This window comes from Colletotrichum costaricense, assembly GCF_030867565.1.
Source record: "Colletotrichum costaricense strain IMI 309622 chromosome Unknown Scaffold_14.1, whole genome shotgun sequence".
NCBI lineage: Eukaryota > Fungi > Ascomycota > Sordariomycetes > Glomerellales > Glomerellaceae > Colletotrichum > Colletotrichum costaricense.
In genome coordinates this window covers 447,336-469,209 of record NW_026848243.1, presented here as the reverse complement: position 1 = coordinate 469,209, position 21,874 = coordinate 447,336, and the positions used below count along the sequence as shown (strand labels likewise).

Here is a 21,874-nt window from a genome sequence, read left to right as displayed (position 1 = left end):
AAATTTTATTAAAATAAATACTTTACGTAATCGAGGGGTTTATTAATTTATTTTTTATAACCCTAAGAAATATAAAAGTCTTTATATATTTAAATTATAAATAGTACGTAAAATTAAGGGAAAAGGAATACTCTAACTATATAAGAAATCTAGGTATATAATTTAGGGGTATAGCGACGTTAAAAAGGCGACGCTACTTATTTAATTATTTATAGTATAGCGCTATAGTTAATAATTAATAATAGTATTAATAATATTATTATAGAAGAAGGGATATAAGATTTAGAGTTATAATATTACTTAGGCTTATACTTAATTAGTTATAGGGCTTATAAAGAAAATCCTAGCCTACTTACTAAAAGAAATAGTTAGTAAGTACTTAAAAAGTATAATTATTAAAGTACTTAAATTACTATATAGGCTCGTAAAATTAGGTACTTATTAATAGGTTATATATTACGATTTTTATATTAATTAATTATTAATAGTTATATTTATATATAACCCGTGCTTATTAATCTCTAAGTAAGAAAGTAAATAATTTAGAATTATTAGAATATAAATTAATAATATATTAGGCTTATTTAATATTAATTTTATAAAAAAAGAGGATAAGGAGTTTTAAAAAGCGGGCTTCGTAGCAAAGCTAAAAGAGGTTTTTATAATAAATAACTTATTAGTATTTAATAATAGGATTTTTATAATTAAAAAGGAAACCGTCGTTTTTTAATAAAAGAGGTAGGGTAAGAAAATTACCCTCGTTAACTTAAACGTAATTAATATTAAAAAGCGATATAAGGCTAAGTTTACGTAAAGGGTATATATTATAAGTATTTACTTCCCCCCGACGGAGTAATCTACTAGGGCCGTACTGTATATTACGTATTAGGGAAAACTGGGTATATTACGCTCTATACTTAATTACTAATTAAAATTAACTAACTCGACCGTTATCTTTTTTTTATTAATAGCTCCCGACCTTCCCCCGCTTCTAGCTATTTAGAGGGCGAGCTATACTTATTTTAATATATATAAGACCTCTTAGTACTAGCCCGCGTAGGTAGCTAAATCTTATATTATATACTCCTTCTTATCGAGGGTTAGGGGGCCCCTTATATATTCCCTTATATTTATAATATAGCCCGTATTAGAGGGATTTCTAGCTCTATAAAGTATAATTTTTAAATTAGCGTCGATATATTAGATCTTAATGTTTATATTAGCCCGGCTATTTACGGCGTTCGTATTATTACTTAACTAAATTCCGTACCGTTAAAAAGTACTTTACTAATCCTTAGGCGTACTTATATTAGCTATAATAGCTATAGCGTCGAGCTAGCTAAAAAGGGCGCCTAGCCCGAGAGGGGTAGACTTATTAACGGGCATCTTTAGAATAAGTTCTCGTCGAGGTAGTAGTTTATATATTAATAGGTTTATTTAGTAAATTTATTTAGTAGATTTGTTTAGTTTAAATAGAGCTTTAGGTAATATTAAAAGCGATAAGGATAGAAAGAATCTTTACGAGCTCTAGTATAAGTAATAGATATTAGCTTATTTAGCCCTTTTTTTAGAAACTTCTACGTCGCTATTAAAGTTTAGAACCTCTACGGTTAAGGGCTATTTCTAATTATTATAGCTAACTATTATAGCTAATTATTACGGCCGACCTCTACTATTAACCTTTCTAACCGGCGCTACCGTAGGGTAGCTTACCTATCCCGAATTATATAATAGTTTTTATATTAAAATTATTATATTACGTTAAGCGCGTACTTAGGGTATATTATATATATTATATAGTTAAAAAGTATACCGTATTATATAATTTCTTTTAAAAGCGTAATCCCGTTAAGGTCGATTTTTTGTGCTTATAAAGCTAAAAAAAAACTACTATATAAGTATTTACTAGCCCGAAGTAATTTTTAATTATATTAAAGTAGCGTAAGCTATAGAACTAAATAAATAAGATATTAAAGTACTTAATAAGTAGCTTAAATAGTAATAAACAAATTTTAATTAAAGCCTCGTTTATTATTTAATTAATTTTATTATTAATAAGCTTTATATTTTTATTAATAAGTTATTTATAAATAATAACGACTTTATTTTATAATTAGGGTATATTATTATCTTAGCTAATAAGAGTATAAGTAAGAGTAAATTTATTATATATAATAATATAGTTTATTATTTATTAACTAAAAGTAAGTAGGTAATAAGAAGTATATTAGTATTAGAAGTTTATAATATAGTTAATAGCGTTAACTTCGTATATACGATTTTAACGATATTAAAGAGGATTATTAATTAACTTAACTTTTTATTAATCTTAATAGTTATTTATACTAATTTTTACTTATTATATAAATACTTTATTAAATTAGGAATAATAAAAGAAAAGAGGCTTATAATTAATATTATAGCCCTTAGGTAATTATATAAAAGGCATAAGATCCTTAAGATTTATTAAATTAATAATAATAATAACTTTACTAACGCTTTTATAAAAATAGTATTTAATAAGGGGTTAGAGTAATTTATAAATAATAAAAAGGTTAATATATAAATAGAGGGATAGGTTATATAAAAAGAGTAAAGAAAAGGGGGAAAAAGAGACGATTTAGTAAACGGGCCCGAGGTTAAATTATACTTTTAATTATAATAAATAAATTAATAAAAAAAAAAGAAAGTTAGTATTAAATTAGAAGTTTAATTTAATTATAATATATAGCTAACTATATAGGGGCTAATTAGGGGCCTTATTTACGATTATCGTAGCTAGCTTAATTTATAATTAGAACCTCTTTTTTATACTTATATAAAAATTTATATAGTTTAATTAATCTCTTTGTTAACTTACGGTTCGAACTAACTACCCTATAATAGGGATATTAATAAATTCGGAACGTGCAGCCCGAACGATAATCTCTTCTAAATTTGCGTCTGTAACTACTAAGGATACGACTTTATGGAGTTCAAGTATTTTAATTACACGACCTCCAATGAAGTTATTCTTTGGGTCTTTTGCTTTGCTGGAAAGAGGAAGCCGGTCAATCAAACACCCGATCACATAGGTACCTAAGGTAGCTTTAGCAAGACTCAAGTCGCGGAATTCTTCGTCATTTTGCAAAGCTTGATCTTGGATAGGTCAGACTCAATCCTCAAAGTGAGATACACTAGTAGGCATTCTGCATGATCATCTTTATCAAGTCCAGATCTTCCCGAGCATCCACAGCCGAGGTCTTCGGGATAGTCTTCTTCGTTACACAAGAGTGAAAATCCAAGAACTCAAGCGTGAAGGGATCCTCATACGTTTTCCTGACAATTTTCTCTTGGTAACCGTCACCTTTGGCGGTCTCGATTTTCTCCCTGATGGTCATGGTAATAGGAAGCCCCTTAACGTACGGAGTATCGTAGTCAACGCGCACAATCTTCTCTCGCGAGTAGATCTCGATGTGAGCGTCAAATCTGGGTACGTCGATGATACCTGACTCGTACATGACGGGGAAGCCTTCGTATTGGAACAACACGCTCCAGATTGGCAACCCAAGAGAGGCACCCACAACTCGTGAGGGCATGCCGACCATCTCGCGCAGCGCAGAGAAGTCATGTACTCCAAGTCTATCAGATAGACGTGATGGGTCAGCGAGAAGGAAACTCTTCTTTCGGGTCGGCTCTGCCGAGAGATGTGACCTACCCTGTGAACAACCTGAACATTGTCATTGACCCTGGCGTTGCGTCAACCCCAATTTCTTTGATGAGCGCTGTTTTGACCATCTCTTCTTCGGTAGACTTCATCTCTGCCGTATCTTGCTTCGGGTAGTCGGTGTATTTCTTGGGAAATGTGCCAGATTGGTCTACGAAAGAGCTATTTTGCCCAATGATATCTACAGTATCTATTGTCAGCTTGGTCTCTAATCTTCAACATGTCGAACAGTAACATACCCCTGACGCGAATGTAATCAATCTTTTCCATCCCTCCCACTTCCTTCACAGCATCGAGGAAAGATTCGGCATATCGCCTCTGGTATCCGACAAAGACCTTCGCCTCAGAGGTCTGCTCCGCCGCGATGATGGCATCAAGGTCGCGGTAGTTCAATGCGAGAGGCTTCTCTACGAATACATACTTGTTGTGCTCAAGAGCTAGGATCGCTTGTGAAGGATGGAATGCGTTGACGTTGCAGATGACCACAACGTCCGTATCGGGAGAGGTAATCAGCTCTTCAGCATTCAATGTCGTCTTGGGTGACCCGCCAGCGACCTTTTTCGTGCAGAGGTCAAGGGCTTGCTGAGAGACATCGGAGATGTAAGTGATCTCAAAATGAGTGGACAAACTGTTTAGCACAAGAATATGGGACACCTGCATTGGTGAAGCTTTAGTGTCTGCGGAAAAATGGATTCAAATGTAAGACAAACCTGCGCGAGCTCTCCCAGACCAATGATTCCGACTTTGAGAACCTGGCTGAGCTTGGTCCCGTTTGTTACTCCGACCATCTTGAGAGGCGGCGAAAGAGCTAGGCTGAAAGGTTTACTGCAGGCGGCCAGATTGAAGCTGGTTTGTTTTGGTCTTCTCTACAAAAGGACGAGTCATACAACATTCGACAACATATAAGCAACACAATCAATCAAATGTGCTTCCTCGACGTTGAAGACGCAAGGCCCAGCTCTCCTGGAGGCTTTCGAGGACCTGGAGCCTCGCTCCAAGTTTCCAAAGGATTACGCGTCGCGGCCGCCATTATCCGATGGATTAGAGAAAGATAGACCTACTTTAGGCTCCGGACAAGCGGACCGTCTGATGCAATCACAAAGATGTCCCGAACGAGATCAAAGCGGCGTAATGAACGAAAGATCTTTTCATCTTACGCGCGCTGGAAGCTGCATTGTGACGGCGCATACAGCTTTGTGGTACCTTACATAGAGCCCTTTGCATTTCTACTGGAACGGCAGGTGTTGCATCTTACATCAGCTAAGCACCTTCAAATATGCAAATTTTCCATATCCGGTCAAATCCTACAACTGAGGGGCGCGCCACCGTCTTGAAGCAGGCGGCCCGTCGCCTCCGGCCCCTGAGCCTGAGGCGTCCCGTCCGGAAAACGGGAAGGATCGCGAAGGATCGCGAAGGGTAAAGTCGAAATCATCAGCCTACATGAACCCTGAAGATACAGCCGGAAGGATTGGCGGGGTTTGCATGATACTTCGACTTTCCTCTTCCGCTACCGACCGCGGTCATTAGGCCAGACGGCCTGGCGAAGAATGTCCCTTCTCCAAGCACCTCACGATAGTGTCAACGAACAACCTCTTCTTTGCCAAACATACACGTTCTCGATATATCTGAATTCAACGGAATGCCTCAAGCCTGGCGAGTTTACCTGTACGGCGCTGGCTCAATTGCATGGCGACATGGCGTTGCGGCGGAAAGCCTGGGCGACGATGTTCAGCTTTTTGCTGCAGACCCCTCGAAAGATGCTCGGGAAGCATTACTCGCCAAATTACCCAAAGCTACTGTCTATGAAGATGTAGAGACAATGCTCGCCAGTTCCCCAGGGCAAGAGCGCGACGTAGTCGTGGTAGCCGTGCCTCCATTCCTGCACCACGCAGCAACACTGCGCGCGTTTCGATCCAACCGCCATGTTCTCTGCGAAAAGCCGCTGGCAACATCCGAGAAGGAGATGAATGAGATGTTAGCCGCTAGTGCTGAAGCCAATAGAGTCTTTGGAGAGTGCAGCTTTCGATATCTCGGAAATAAAGCTTTGGATCGCGCCCGCCATTTGATCGAGACGGGTGGAATAGGGTCTATCTATCATGCCCGCTTTATCAACCGCCAGCCAAGAGCTCGTGCGGGAATCGAGTATCAACCGTCGAGCAGATGGTTTCTGGAGAAGGAGAAGTCTGGCGGCGGCATCGTATTCGACTGGGGCGTCTACGATGTCACCATGTTCTTCGACGTCCTCCGCCCAGTCGCTGCCACGGTCAACCATGCCTGGCTGGCCACGCCAACTACCGGTGCTGACCCGTCTGGGACAGTCATTTCTGTCGAGACACATGCTGGCGCGTCTCTGACTTTGAAGCTTCAGGACGGCACTGTGATCCCATTCTACTGGGAGCGAGCAAGCGGTTTCCATGGAGACGCCCAGGTCGCTCTGAGTATCGACGGCACGGCTGGTGGTCTGACATGGGAATGGGTCCCGACTTTTGACTACAAGGACGAAGTCGATGAGCTAGAGCAAGGCTTCAAGCTGGTGCACTATATCGACAACAACGGCAAAGTCGAGGCTAAGGAAGAGAAGTTTCCTGCTTTCGGGTGGGAGGACGCAAATCAACGCCCCTTACTGTCCTTTGTCGATTTAATCGAGGGACGCGACAGCGTTGCTCTATCCAGGAGCAGGCTCGAGTTCAATTTTGGTGTCGTATCAGCTATTTACCAGTGTGCCTCCGATGGCAAACCCGTTCATGTTCAATTGAAGTAAATCAGGGGGCCAGATATTTGATTTAGACACCATTAATGCAACATCGAACAACCGCGAGTACTTGAGAGATCTATGGTTGGATTACGTCTTGCCCAAATGCGCAACATTGGAAAGAATAAAAGACACCATCTGACTTTGAACATGGGACTTTAACTTACACAGCGGGCGGCAAATTACTTCATATCACTGGAGTAAACAGCAAGACCATAATTGAATATCCTGCACCAACAGCAAAACACCGTCATGACTTAGGGAGGTTTTGACATGGAGGCTTTTTGTATTGTTAGATGAAGAAAATGCACAAGCAGCGAGATGTGACTAGTCCTTCAGCAGTGTGTTCCCAAAAGTATTCATATCTTCCGCATGGAATGTTTGAACCTCAATGGGGATCTCCTTTGTTGTCTTCCTGCAAATGTTAAACGAGCCACATGCTTACAACCTCTCTGCGGATGTCTCCGGCGCAGCCTTTTCGCTGCTACCAGGGGTGATGGTTTGTGGACTCCCCTTTGCCTTGGAGGCACGGAATCGGAATTTAGCCTCGTTCCACCTTTTCCCGAAGCCATAACCTGGGTGGAAGATAGTCAAGCACGAGCATGCTAGTATAATCATGGTTCCGTCGAGGATCATGAACTCAACCTCTTGGTTGGCAAGCTTCCCACCGAAACCCTCGCTGAGCTCAACAGAACGGAAAACGGTTCGTATAAACAAGAATGCTGTTGCACCAAACAGTGCTTCAAACATCGTTAGCTTCATAGATCTGGTTCATGTCGACATCGACCAGGGAACATACCAAACAGGAACAGTTTGTATCTTTTGCTGTTGACCAAATCGGTAAACTCGGGATTCCGCATCTCTGGGTTCTTCTTCACGCGCCAGAGGAATTCGAGGCTGCAGGCAGTGAATGCAAACAGACAAGCAACCTGTATCGACAGGCCGGCCACAAGAATGTTTGTTCCCACATCGATCTTGAAGTACCAAAGTATCAGTAACAAAGTTCAGAAGCAGTCGAAGGCATATTGCCATGACAAAGGCGGGTGAAGATTGAATGCGTACCATGTGCGGGTTGTCTAAAGGCGTAGACGCCGCAATTCCTCCCCCAACTGCCTGAACAACAAGACTGACAATGTCGCATCCCAAGAAAAATGTCGTGTACGAGCGAGGCTTGATCCGGCTAATGGCTTCCCCATTGATCACGACGATGCGCCCGAGAGTTAGGTAGATGGCTGCCGCGATGAATACAGGACCGATTGTTAGAGTAATGAGATACCACAAGAAGTAGTCTCTGCTGAAAGGGTTTCCATTCAAGAGGACCCTAGCAATGTATCCAACGGTCTCCGTCAATAAGCCGAGGCAGATAGCTATCATGAAACCCCTTGTTTTGTGCTTTATGCCGAGAAAGATCTGACCGCATGCGAGCAGGGCCATAATCACCAGAAAGAGAACATTTCCGGCGACACTTGGTCGGTAGCGGACGAAGCCCCATTGTTCAACGGAGCATGTGTCTAGAGTGCAGACGAATCCTGGAATGTAGCCTTCGGGGGCCGACATTGTGAACCGAGCTTTGTGGAAATGTTGGATCTTTGGAAACCTTGTTGAGGATAGGGTATCTCAACCTGCAGAGAAAGTGGAGGAACCCTCGACTGGACGTATTTAAAGCTAACGACAGGTTGAAGGTTCAAAGGCCCGTGAAAGGGGACTGGCGATACCGGCGGATTGGTAAATTGGCCTAACACGTCTCTTGGCTCAACCTTATTGTTGGCTAACCCTTCACTTTGTTTGGTAAACGATTGGATGACATGCGGGACAAATAATGACGGCTGAGATTCCCTTGGTTCCGACCTCTAGCCCAAGACTGTAGTAGGTGTATGCAAGTCGGCCCGAGACGCCTTGTGGATAATTGGGATGTAAGATTGGTGGCGCGGGGTATTCTGGCTAAATCGAATCATCCCCATGGGGCCCAGCCAAGAAGCCCACGGATCTTCGTGCCGAGAAGCTTACCACCTTTATATAAGTAAGCTGTGCTGTGCCGCGTGGCTGCGGCGTCTAGCTAGCCGAGCCGCACACAACTTGGCGAAGGCTTCGTAAACGCCATATCGAGATTGTGTAGACGCAAGTCATACATCCGTCACCTTATTGAGACCATACATCCTGCCATCTTTGGCACAATAGCACAGAAAAGGCGCGAGATGACAGATGCCGGAATTTTCGGGACCAAATCACGGCGGCAAGACTTGCTATCACATCGAAGGATCCCCTGAATCCTTCAAAACATGCATCCCCCACTAGGCAACAGTTCGGCATTCCTATCTTGGACTTATCATACGGCCTGGGCCGCGAAGGATCGCAAGTCTTCCAAAAGCGGATTTGCACTTTGGTTCAGAACTTGCCGTGCGAGGCACAGCGAGCCGTCCAAAGCCGCGTTGCCGATTCGACAGTAGGCTGTCAGCTACAATCCTCAACTCCTGAACATCGATTTCTGTGATACACGAGCCTTATCTCCAGGGCTGTAGGATTCGCCATCGTAGAGGGGCTGTCAAATCTTGTTCCGATTAGCGCTCATGGTCCTACTGCCTCCTGATATTCCACCCTGAAAAGTGAGATGCCAAGTGCTCCGTGTCACTGAGGATACCTCCATATAGGATCAAATAATGGGCACATATTGATTTCGCATTAAATGTCAGTTTCCCCAAGCACAAATAATTGGATTATAAGAGATTTTGAAGCTCGAATACCTCGAGGAATCATTCGAACTCTCGCTTGTCGCCATCTCTTCGTCGAAATTCTTGTTGAAGCATACCTCTTGAGGCTGTTCTTATTTCGTTTAACAACATGACGGAGTCATCACCTAGTCCAATTGCCATCATTGGCATGGCATGCCGTCTGCCTGGTGGCTCGGATAACCCTTCCAAACTCTGGAATATGCTTTCAGAAGGCCGGAGTGGCTGGCGTGAGATACCCGAAGATAGATGGAACAAAGATGCGTTCTATCACCCTGACCCCGAAGCAAAAGAAGCTGTCAACTTCAAGGGCCTTTACTTCTTGGACCAAGACATTACTGCTTTTGACGCGCGGTTCTTCAACGTACACCCTCATGAAGCCCACTGCCTCGACCCACAGCAGCGCATCTTATTGGAGACGACGTATGAGGCTCTCGAAAATGCTGGACAAACCATTGCCGGCATCAAGGGATCCGATACTTCTGTACACGTTGGAGCTTATGCTACTGAGTGAGTCCTCTATACTTGATGGAGCGAGAGTGCCTCTCAGGGAACATATCCGCCCAGGCTGGAAGCACATTCGGTCTAACGTGTGCACTCATATAGCTTTGAACGCATGGGCTACAAGGATACAGCAAGAACGCCCAAGGCCCATATGATCGGCACAGGAATCGCAATTCTCTCTAATAGAATATCCTATGTCTTTGATCTCAATGGCCCATCAAGCACAGTTGACACTGGGTGCTCAGGAAGTATGGTAGCCTTGCATCAGGCTTGTCATGGGCTCCGAGCAAGAGAATCAAAGATGGCTATCGTCGCCGGTACCCAACTTGTTCTTACCCCTGATCAGATTATCCCCATGAGCAGTGTCGGGTATGTCTCATCCCTTTTGTATGTGTGATTTGTAATTTGAACAAGAGCTGACGAGGTGGACGCAGCATGACCAATCCGGATGGTAAATGCTACGTCTTTGATAGCCGCGGCGCTGGCTACGCAAGAGGCGAAGGTGTTGTCACTCTGATTCTCAAGCGTCTCGATGATGCTATCAGAGACGGTGATCGGGTTCATGCCCTCATCCGGAACTCTGGGCTAAACCAGGACGGCAAGACAGTCGGCCTTACGCTGCCCAATCCCATTGCCCAAGCGAATCTTATGCGCCTCGTGTACAAGAACGCCGGGCTGAACCCAGCAGATACTGTATACGTCGAGGCTCACGGCACGGGAACTCAAGCTGGTATGTGATTCTCACTCTATGTTCTAGCTCCAGTCTACTTCCACTTACCTCTGCTTTTCATCACGTGTATCTACCATAGGCAGACCCTAACAATGAAGCAGGTGATAGCGCAGAGATATCGTCCATTGCGGAAGTCTTCTGTCCCGAAGGCCAGCGCGAGAACGGTCTATATGTTGGCTCTATCAAGTCAAACATTGGCCATCTTGAAGCTTCAAGTGGTGTCGCCGGATTGCTGAAGGCCATTCTAATCTTGAAGCATGGCGCAATCCCGCCCAACATTGACTTCATAAAGCCGAAGCCTACGCTACATCTAGAAGAGCGCAAGGTCAAGGTACAAGAAGCTTTTCCCTGACCATTTAGACTGTTGCTGACCATGATCCGAAGATTGCTACTGAAATGGTTCCACTCCCTGAGTCTACTGGTCCCCGCCGTGTGTCTGTCAACTCCTTTGGCTACGGCGGAACAAATGCCCACGTCATCCTGGAAGCTCCAGCCAGCTACGAGAAAGCGGACAGCGTACTGGCTCCAGAGAAGTCAAATGGCACCAATGGGCATACCGATGGGTATACCAATGGACATGCAAATGGGCACACTAATGGGCATACCACGAAAGAAAATGGCACAAACGGGCATACAGAGGTACAGGAAATTACGTCTCCGGATCATGGCATAAACGGGATCAACGGAACCCAAGGGACTAATGGACACAACGGCCTCAACGACAAGACCAAAGACCATGTCGAGAAGGTCGACTCGGATACTGCCAACGGGAGGACCTTGTCCAATCCCAAGCTTTTCGTCTTGTCAGCTCGATCGGAGACATCTTTGCAGGCCATGGTGGCCAATCTGCGAGGATGGGTTTCTTCCCATCACGACGCCTCTTCACTTTCTAACCTTGCTTATACTCTGTCGACTCGCAGATCAGAGCTGCAATTTCGATCAAGTGTCGCAGCGGCCAGCCATGATGAACTCATCAGCCTTCTCGAACAGAAGCCTCGCATCACCAAGGCAGCGTCAAACTTCCGCTCCGTGTTCCTCTTCACGGGGCAGGGAGCCCAGTGGCATGCCATGGGCCGTGAGCTATCTAGGGAGAATCAGGTCTTTAGAAAGTCAATGCTCCATTCGGAGAAGATCCTGACGGATCTTGGGGCTGACTGGAGTCTAATCGAAGAGCTCTCCAAAGACGAGGACACCTCGCGAGTTGGGCAGGCTGAGATCTCCCAGCCCTCTACCACAGCGATTCAAATTGCATTGGTAGACCTCCTCAAGAGCTACCAAGTCTTCCCCAATCTTGTCCTCGGACATAGCAGTGGTGAAATAGCTGCTGGTTATGCTGCCGAGGCCTTAGACCACGCAACTGCGCTCGAGATATCGTACAGGCGCGGATTCATGTCGCAGGCATGCGCGCGTGTCATCTCGAGCAGAGGCGCGATGATGGCCGTCGGCTTGGGCGAAGACGATGTCAAGAAATACATTGAGCAGACCAAGACAGGGCTCATCTGCGTCGCATGTGTCAACTCCCCTGTCAGCACAACCATTTCTGGAGACGAGACTGCCATCGACGAGCTCAAGCAAATCCTTGACGAGGAGTCCATATTCAACCGAAAGTTGAAGGTGGACACGGCCTACCACTCTCATCACATGAAGAAGGTTGCAGCCGAATATCTCGAGTCCATCGCGCACATCGAAGCGCGCACTCCGAACCCTGCCATCAAGTTCTACTCTTCTGTTGCCGTTGCACAAAAGACATCTGGTTTTGATGCTCAGTACTGGGTTGACAACCTGGTGTCTCCAGTCCGCTTTGGAAATGCCTTGGGGCTCCTCTGTCGCACAGAACTCGCGGACCTCGAGCCAGCGCCCCTCACTCTATTCACCGAGGTGGGCCCTCACGGTGCCCTGGCAGGTCCAGTCCGGCAGACTATTCAGGGGCTCAATTTGACTGGCTTCAAGTCAAGTTACCTATCCACCCTGTCTCGAGGCCGTGATGCTGCGATCACCCTTCTTGAGACAGCTGGCAAGCTGTTCGAGTTCGGGTACCCAGTCTCGCTACAAGCGACCCTGGGAGAAAATCAATCTGCTACGTTGGTTGATGATCTTGATCCGTATCCTTGGGATCACTCCACGAGCTTCCTCTACGAATCGAAGCTCAGCAAGGAACATCGCTTCCGCGCGCACCCGCCACATGACCTTCTCGGCCTTCGTGTCCCGGGAACCACCAACCATGAACCCACTTGGCGCAACCTTCTCGGAGTGGGAAGCCTTCCGTGGCTTAGCGATCACATTGTCGATGGCTTCGCCATTTTCCCTGCTTCTGGATATCTCTCTATGGCTGTAGAGGCAGTGCGCCAGATCAGCGTCGACAGAAAGATCCAGGGTGTCATTTCTCAGATTCACCTGAAAAATGTCTCGTTTACCAAGTCAATCATGATCCCTGAACGACGCACTGACGGACTGACATCTGATGTCGAAGTTCTCCTGACGTTGCGACCCGCCAAAAGTCTGACCGATCGTACATGGGAGACATTCCGCATTATGGCTCTATCGCCGGAGGATGTGTGGCACGAGCACTGTGCGGGACACATCATGGTTGAGTGGTCGACTAAGGAAGATGAAGTCGAGGGATTCCGCGAAGAGAAGATGGCAAATTCAAGCGGCCTCGAACATCTTCAGGAGATCATCAATGCTTGCAACACCACGATCAGTGGCGAGGAGCTTTATAAAAACTTCACCGAGAACGGCAACGTCTATGGCCCTACTTTTGCCGGCATAGAGTCGGCGCAGATTGGCTCCCGCGGAGGCATCGCAGAGATCAAGATCCCCGATGTGAAGAGCATGATGCCTCGCAAGCATCAGCAGGAGCATGTTATCCACCCAGCCTCGCTCGATACAGTCTTCCAATTGGGACTTCCACTGTACCGGAGGGATGTTGGTAATGGGCCCGTGATGCCTACAAGCATCGATGATCTGATCATCAACTGCAAACTCAGCAGTACACCCGGCACCAAATGGACCGTGTGCTCCACCATGGGCCAGAAAGGCTTCCGGTTTGCTAGCATCGACATCATGGTCTTCGAAGAAGTCACAGAGGGTGCGCCACTGGTGCCCGTATTGGACATTCGCGGTGGCGCGCTTCGTGGCATCGGCGAAGCTCCAGTTGACGAGAATGCTCTGCCGTTCTCCCGCAAGATGAGCTACGCTCTCGAATGGCAACCTGACGTCGACCTCCTGGCTCCACTACAGCAAGGAGACGAGTCAAACCAGCTAGTCTCGTATCTTCAGCTTCTGGCCTTCAAGCAGCCACGCATGAAGATCCTGGATTTGAGCGCAGGATCTGAAGCAGACATAGCGCTGCCATTCCTCGAAGCGATTGATCGTCCAGAAGGATTGCTTTTTGACCGATATACGTATTGCAGCGCTGAACCCCACGTCGAGTCCTTAGATCAAGCCAAGGCGTCTCTTCGCCGATGGAATGATCAAGTCGAGTTCAAGACGTTGGACAGTTCAAAGGATTTTACTCAGCAAGGCTTCCAAGAGGGGTCTTACGACCTCATTCTTGCTTCCAAGGCGGAGCACGGCTCTGCTGATGAGTCTCTGAGCAACTGGCGAAAGCTTCTGAAGCCTCGCGGCAGACTGGTCCTTCACGCATCGCCGGTCAAAGGTCAACATGATGACTCTGCTGTCCTGCCAGAGTCCGATTGGCATACTAGATTGGAGCATCATAGCTTCCAGGACGTGACTCCTATCCAACAAGACCCTGCTACAGGACCAAGCATGATCATTGCCTCAGCCGTCGAGAAGCAGTCTCCAACGAAGGAAGACTTCCCCTCAATTCGCATCATCTCTCAGTCGCAGTCAGGCCAGGTTGCGTCTCTTGCAGATGCATTTGTGGCACACATGACCGCACTAGGGTTTGCTTGTTTTGTGGATGGTTGGGCATTTGAGCCAGTCAATGCTGATACTATCCACATTGTCCTCGATGATGCGATGGATCCCATCCTTGCTGCACCAAGTGCCGAAAAGTTCGCCCAAATTGTCGCTCTCGTAACCAAGACGAAGAGCGTGCTGTGGCTAAGCTGCCAAGAAAGCGGTGTCGAAACCCATGATCCGGCGAAGGGGATGATCAGCGGCCTCGCAAGAGTCGTGCGACGAGAGAACTCGGCTATGCGTTTTGTCACTGTCGATGTACAAGACGATGTGCTGTCGAAAATGGAAGTTCTGGTATCCAAGGTCTCAGAAGTTATTAAAAGTTCCTTTGCCACCCCCGTCAGCATCTCACGATCCGATGAGGATGAATACACCTTCAGTAACGACCAACTCCTCATTCCTCGAGTCCATGCGGATGCCAAGTTCGACGACTGGGTCAAGAGGGCGATATACGCTCAAGGAATGGAGACCGGACCTTTCCAACAGGTGGATAGGCCCCTCAAGCTCGAGGTTGAGACGACGGGGCTCCTCAGTAGTCTCCGTTTCGCCGACGACGAGACGCCGTCGAGGCCCCTTAACCCGTTCGAAGTAGAGCTTGAGGCTAGGGCGTACGGCGTCAACTTCAAGGATGTATTCATCGCGATGGGGCAGATGATACCTGGTGTAACAATGGCCGGTGAATGTGCCGGTATTGTTCGCAAGGTGGGCTCTGCCATTGAGAACAAGTTCCGCGTCGGCGATCGCGTCTGCGGAATCTTTGCGGAGCCCTTCTCTAGTCACCCACGAATCGATGGGAACTTCAGTTGCCATCTTCCGGATAGTATGCCCTACTCTGTGGGCGCGTCAATCCCTGTCATCTTCTGCACCGCCTACCACTGCATCATCGAGGTCGCTCGTCTCGAGCGTGGAGACACCATTCTGATCCACGCCGCTTCTGGCGGTGTCGGTCAAGCAGCTATTCAACTTGCCCAGAACATTGGAGCCGAGATCTTCTGCACTGTGGGCAGCAGCGCGAAGCGTCAACTGCTCATTGACACGTTCAACATCCCACCAGACCATATCTTTTCGTCAAGACTTCGGACATTCAAGCAGGGGATACTGCGACTCACCCAGGGCAAGGGTGTCAACTGCGTCTTGAACTCATTGTCAGGCGAATCACTCCATGACTCCTTTGCTGTTCTTGCACCACTAGGAACCTTTGTCGAAATCGGCAAGTCTGATATCTATCGGAAGAACGAAATCAGCATGGTTCCTTTCGACAACAGTGTCACGTTTGCTGCTGTCGACTTGACCGTCTTGGCCCGACTCAAGCCGACCAAGATGCGAGAAACTCTCGATAAAGTACTCTCATTGTTCGCGGAGGGTACTCTGAAGCCTGTGGCTCCCATTACGGCTATGCCCATGACCGATATCGAGGACGCTTTCCGTTTGATCCAGTCGAGGAAGCACACCGGCAAGGTTGTTCTCGTTTGTGACGACCAGACGCAAGTCAAGTTGACGCTGGCACGTCCACAACCTCTTCGGTTAGATGGGAATGGCACATATGTCATCTCTGGAGGTCTCGGAGACCTTGGGCGAAGAATCGCCAAGTTCCTAGCCGCCCATGGTGCGGGACATGTGGTAACTTTGTCTCGTCGTAACCTGGAAGAAGAGGACCAGCTTGAGTTCGAGGAAGAGTTGCGCGCCATGGGAGCAGAGCTTCACATCATTCGCTGTGACGTGACAGATCAAGATTCAGTGCAATCAGCCGCTGCCGAATGTTCAGAGAAACTTCCTCCGGTGAGAGGTGTCGTCCATGCAGGAATGGTCTTGAGGGTAAGTCTTTGTAATGCATCCCATTTTTCTCGCACAACGCAGCTCACGTCATTTCTAGGATCATCCTTTTGAAATCATGTCTCACAATGATTACATGACCTCCATCAAGCCCAAGGTTCAGGGAACTCAGAATCTCGACAACGCCTTTGGCGCTTCCGACTCCCTCGACTTCTTCATTATGCTGTCATCCATCACCGCAATCCTCGGAAAATCTGGACAGTCGAACTACGCTGTCGGTAACGCCTACCAGGATGCATTTGCTCAAAGCAAAAAGGGATCGAGCTGCAGATACATCACGTTAAACCTCGGTGCGGTCGACGGATCCTTAGCCATCACCTCACTGCCTCCTGCGCAACAAGACGCTATGAGACGTGGCTCCGTTCTCATGTCATTTGACGAAGTCTTCGCCGTTTTGACCTACGCTATGAGCGCACAGGCAAACGAGGATGATCTCCACCAGCTGATACTTGGCTTTGATCGAAAATCGATAGAGGCGGTTCACGATGAGATGGCTCTTGCGAATCCCATCTTCAGCCAGATTCCGTACCTGGAGAAGGAGGGAGAGCCGACCAAGGAAGCTGCCACTGACGTTGGAAAGTTGCTTCAACAAGCCTCCTCGCCCGAGGAAGTCAAGAGCATTGTGGTTAACGGAATTTGCCAGCGGTTTGCCATGTTCACTGCTGTGCCCGTTGAAGAAATTAGTCCCGACGTTTCGATGGAGAGTTTTGGTCTCGACTCACTTGTTGCCATCGAATTGAAGAACTTCCTCTCTCGCACTTTCCAGGCGACGCTCCAGACATCTGAGGTTCTCGACGCTGTCAACATCCTGAGTTTGGCCAAGGTCATCATCCTCAGATCCAAACTCGTCTCCAAAGACACTGAGACGGCTGTCGCGGAGAAGGAAGAGACCGCAACACCTGCAGCCGTGAAGGTTGCCGACTTGGCCGTCGAAAGTGCAGCACCAGATACCAACCATAACTTCCATTGTTGCCGAGCAATCAAGACGCTTCAAAAGATGCCTCTTGTTGACTTTGACGTGATGTTCGACGATTACCTGGAGAAGTCAAGAATGTTCTTTTCCGCCGAAGACTTCAAGACTATCGAAGACGATGTAGCCGAATTCAGAAAGCCGGACAGCATTGGTCGGAAGTTCTATGGCCGTCTGCATGAGCAGGCGCACGATCCCGCGATCGAAAATTGGCAAGAGAAGTACTTCCTTCAAAGCATGTATCTGCAGAGGCGCATGCCGCTCGCGCCATTCAATAACTTTATGGCATTCCACCCTCTCGGGAACATGGGCCATACTCAAGCCGAGCGAGCAGCTATGATTGCAAGGATTGCCTTCCAAGCCAAGCAGGATCTCGAATGCGATCGATGGGAGCCCATGGCATACATGTTCACGGCAAACTGTACCGATCTTTGGCAGTACATCTTCAACACGGCTCGCCTGCCTGGCGTTCCGCTAGATCGGATGGCTAAATTCCCTGGGAACGACTACATGGCGGTACTCTATCGCGGACATATCTACAAGGTTGAGCTCATAGATGGAGATCACAATGTCTCCATCGAAACATTGACCAAGACTTTCAATGCTCTCTTGGCCCAGCAAGACCTTGATGACAACTGGACGAGTATCCTTGGCACCGACGACCGCACTTCATGGGCGGAGGTAAGTTCACTGCAGTCTATTTACCCACAGATAATAGATGATGAGTGATGATGAGACTGATTCATCAATAACAGAGCCGACAAGCCCTAATTGACCTTGACGATGCCAACAAAGAGACCATAGACATGGTAGAGGCTGCAGCTTTTCTCATTTGTCTCGACGACACAGAGCCTGCTCATGCAGAGGAGAGAATCAACCATATGATGATGCTCAACGGTTTCAACCGATGGGTCGACAAGTCCATCGCATTCATAGTGTGCAAGAACGCAACTTCTGGCACATACGTCGAGCACACGATGATTGATGTAAGTTTGATCGCGTTGATGCCTGACCCATTTCGAAGTAAGGCTTTCTGACCACTTGCACTTAGGCAATGACCCTCTTCGCGATGCAAACGGCCATTGTCGAAGGCATCATGACCTATAAGCCACCCCGAGAGCTCAACGGCCATACCAATGGCGTTGTTTCCTCGCCCAGAGAGTTCACTTTGAAGACAACACCGGCGTTGGACGCGCGTATTCAACACGTTCGACAGCGTTTCGAAAACGACATCTCAAAGTTCGGATACAGAGACACTGTACTCTCCGACTTTGGGAAAGACATTCTCCTTGACCGTCACCTCCCTATCAAAGGCGTCTACGACCTTATGGGCCTTCTCGCCAACTACTACTACTATGGCTACAATGCCCAATCCTGGGAAGCCATCTCCATGTCGCACTACCACAAGGGACGGCCTGACATTGTGCAAGTCAACACGTCGATCACCGCGGACTTTTGTACCATTGCAGACGACGAAAGCGTGCCGGCACGCAAACGCTTCGATATGATGGTCGCGGCTGCCAATGCTCGTAATCAGATCATCAAGGACGCGTTCATGGGTCGATGCTACCAGCGGACGCTCAGGGCCCTCGAGCTCTGCGCAGAGGAGGGCGAGGATCTGCCTGCTCTCTTCAAGAATCCGCTCTATGAGCAAACTGTGGAGCCCAACCAGATGTTCTCGAATACCGATGGGCTGTCTCCCGAGTCTTGCTTCATCATGCAGAACCCAAAGAGGTTCTGGATGACGTACTATGTTACTGATGGAGGGTAAGTGACATTTTTACTGAGATAATCTCTGCTTTGCAAATGAAGCTAACAATTCGGTCTTTAGAGCTCATTTTTCTGTGGTCACTGGGAAAGACGAAGTGATTGCGTGGGCAGACTGTTTACAACGTGCCTCTTCGGTGTTGAAGACGCTGATAGATGCGGCATGAGGTGGATTTCGCACTGATTTTGGCGGTTCATTTGTTCATTTGACTCAAATTAGTTGTATTTCCGCTTGATTGATGCACGTTATTATGATTGAATGATCCTCCTTAACAACTATGTACTTACTCCATGTGATCAGTTTTCGGGTACGCTTCTAAGTCACAATCCAAATCTATAGTATGTTGGTTTTCTTGAGGTAAATACATCAGGTACGAAGAACATGATGAGAATGTCTAAAATGAAGGGTGGGCAACAACACTGAGAGGAGAGCATGCTGGAGCTAGCTAAGAGCCCTAGAGTTCAGTGCAGTGTAGCCCCTGTAGCTGCTGAAGCCTACCCTACTGAAGACCTGTTACATTACGATTGTTGGCACAGAATGATTTCAACTTTGACAAGATATCTTCAGAACCGGTCATTGAAAATTCCAGCAGAACATTTTCAAATTGCCAACGACATGTGCAAGTATAGCCCTCAGACGCCTCAAATCCAAGCTGGCGCTAAATCCTGCGTACTCTAAGATGTAGATGCATATCTACACTGTCTTCTCATCCCTTCTCTGATCTAACGGCGCACTTGCAGCTTCGTCACCAGTGTTGGCATCCTGACCTGGTTGAACCCGATCGTCTGGAATCCATCGTCTCTGCATGCCGAAGCTGAGTAGTAATGAGGTACCCGCCACAACAATGGGTAATATGAAGGCCCTAGAGATGGCATAGCTGAACGCCTTTTGCACAAACGGCAAAATAGCCGCGGGAACCGCCTTCGCTAGGTCAGATGCACCAGCATCTTGTATCGCTTTGACGTTGACACCTCCTGGCACTCCCGCAAGCCGACGGTAGAGCTCCTGGGAGAAGAGGTTAGAAGCGATGCTGAGTCCCACCGCACCACCTAACAAGCGGTGGAATACGACCATGGCGCACGCTGTCGGCATGTCGCTGTCGGGAAGGACAACCTGTACCGCAATGAAGGGGACTTGTTCCGCGAGCCCGATGCCCGCCCCGCTGAGGATCTGGAAGCCGATCCACTGCCCCATCGACGACTCCCTATCCAGCCTCTGAAGGAGCACGCATCCGGCGATGAAGACACTGGATCCAAGCCACATGAAGGGGACGTAGTAGCCTTTTGAGCTGACACACGCTCCTGTGACGATGATGGCGATGCTGCATGGTATTCCGTATGCGAGGCAGCGAACGCCCGAAGTCACTGCATTCGTGCCTAGAACTGCTTGGAAGTAGAAAGCGAGGTAATACATGTGCGTGTTGTGCGCCATGGACATCAGCATGTTGAAGGTGCAGCTGATGGCCACGGTTCGCTGTGAAAGGATCCGCATGGGGATAGTAGCCCTTGATATCCGGAGTTGCCCTGTCAGCTGATGTTGAAGACAGATGTGTGGATATTATCTGTTGCTTTTCACTCACTCTTCTTTCTTTCTCGCCTGCAACACCCCGAAGGCTGTGATGAAAATCCCAAACACCACAAGGCAGGCGTAAACCCTAGGGTCCGACCAAGGGTACTTGGTCCCGCCCCATTGGAGAGCAAAAAACAGACTGATCAAGCCGACGATGAGAAGAAACCCGCCAAGTAGATCGAGTTTCTTCAGCTTTTGACGCAACGAGAGTCGACCGTGTATCGGTGTCCTCGCTCTCAATATCTTGTACGCGATTCCAAATGTCACGGCACCAAATGCTAGACAGACTGTCAGGGAATCCGCGTCGGTCGCTAGTCTCTCATTACTCACGTAGATTGATCCTGTTCAAATTTAGAATAATGTCAGAGCAAATCATCGGTGTAAAACGTACCAAAAACAAAATCTCCAGGTGAGACGAGGAGTATCGGTAATGAGTCCTCCGAGAGTCGGTCCCAGAACTCCTGCGACGCCGTACATACTCGTGACCAGGGCCATTCCGAACGGTCTAGCTCGCAGAGGAACTGACCTTCCGTAGACTGACAGACTACCGCAGAGCAGGCCAGCGGCTCCGATACCAGATATCACTCTCCCTGTGATCAATGCTGCAGAATTTGGCGAGGCAGCGCAGAGAATCGAGCCTGCCTCGACTTGAGAAAACCATAGATGGCTTCAGTAACTTGATCAGAGGTACATTGTGCAGCTACGAATTTGACTCACAAATGATGACGGAGGTCAGATAAAGAACTCTGGCGTTGAATAAGGTGTACAAGCGACCAAAGGTAGGCTGGAATGCCATTTCTGTGAAGAGGTACGCACTTCCGTACCACGGCACGTCGTTGAGTCGATGGAAATCGCTGGTTATCTTGGGGATTGCCGTTGCTGGCCAGGACATCGTAAGTTTAAAGATCTCAAGAATCCAAGGAGTTGCAAGAACTTACCAAGTATACTGCCATCTATGGCTATCATGAAGGTTGCAATGGTGAATACTGTTGATAGAAGAGCCAGCTCTCGCGGTGTCGCATATTGATGAGTCTGCGACTCGTCAGAGTCCTCACCAGTCGTTATCTCATTTGCATCATTTTCTTGATTTCCTGATCCCTTCTGAGAATTTTCCATCTTATGTTTGAAATCATTGTTGACAACAGCTTCATGGGTATTGCTCTTTTTTCCGTCGCTATCCAATTGAGACGGCATGGAAATCTCCATGGTATGTTTTGTATCAGCCTCCATACTCCTGGAACTCACTCAGCAGCGGCTCAAGTGTTACGAGACTTGGGAAATTTTACTTATTCCGAAGACAGAGGGAAATAAGCAATCCCATAGCAAGATTATCCGGGGCTCATCTGGTTGTCAGTCATAACGCGAAGTCCCCATGAACATAATTGATGTCCA

The 21,874-nt window shown here is 47.4% G+C and overlaps 5 protein-coding genes across 5 annotated transcripts; 2 read left to right on the top strand and 3 right to left on the bottom strand.

Annotated features, from left to right (window-relative positions):
- Positions 1–3,176: 3,176 nt before the first annotated feature.
- Positions 3,177–4,494, bottom strand: CCOS01_12041 (oxidoreductase family protein; the record flags this gene model as incomplete). Its single annotated transcript, XM_060460191.1, has 4 exons — positions 3,177–3,621; positions 3,698–3,887; positions 3,946–4,360; positions 4,417–4,494. 4 exons carry the CDS (start codon positions 4,492–4,494, stop codon positions 3,177–3,179), a joined length of 1,128 nt encoding a protein of 375 aa, XP_060309134.1.
- An 851-nt stretch (positions 4,495–5,345) lies between these two features.
- CCOS01_12040 (oxidoreductase family protein) lies at positions 5,346–6,467 on the top strand (the record flags this gene model as incomplete). Its single annotated transcript, XM_060460190.1, has 1 exon — positions 5,346–6,467. The coding sequence occupies one exon, from the start codon at positions 5,346–5,348 to the stop codon at positions 6,465–6,467; it is 1,122 nt and encodes a 373-aa protein (XP_060309133.1).
- A 432-nt stretch (positions 6,468–6,899) lies between these two features.
- CCOS01_12039 (RTA1 like protein) lies at positions 6,900–8,015 on the bottom strand (the record flags this gene model as incomplete). The annotated part of the gene is made up of 3 exons (XM_060460189.1): positions 6,900–7,198; positions 7,258–7,432; positions 7,521–8,015. 3 exons carry the CDS (start codon positions 8,013–8,015, stop codon positions 6,900–6,902), a joined length of 969 nt encoding a protein of 322 aa, XP_060309132.1.
- A 1,281-nt stretch (positions 8,016–9,296) lies between these two features.
- On the top strand, positions 9,297–19,079 carry CCOS01_12038 (beta-ketoacyl synthase domain-containing protein; the record flags this gene model as incomplete). The annotated part of the gene is made up of 9 exons (XM_060460188.1): positions 9,297–9,694; positions 9,791–10,057; positions 10,123–10,418; positions 10,520–10,749; positions 10,803–16,157; positions 16,216–17,826; positions 17,901–18,131; positions 18,197–18,912; positions 18,977–19,079. 9 exons carry the CDS (start codon positions 9,297–9,299, stop codon positions 19,077–19,079), a joined length of 9,207 nt encoding a protein of 3,068 aa, XP_060309131.1.
- A 527-nt stretch (positions 19,080–19,606) lies between these two features.
- CCOS01_12037 (major facilitator superfamily transporter) lies at positions 19,607–21,688 on the bottom strand (the record flags this gene model as incomplete). Its single annotated transcript, XM_060460187.1, has 6 exons — positions 19,607–20,417; positions 20,493–20,760; positions 20,813–20,823; positions 20,874–21,129; positions 21,200–21,361; positions 21,421–21,688. 6 exons carry the CDS (start codon positions 21,686–21,688, stop codon positions 19,607–19,609), a joined length of 1,776 nt encoding a protein of 591 aa, XP_060309130.1.
- Positions 21,689–21,874: the final 186 nt, after the last annotated feature.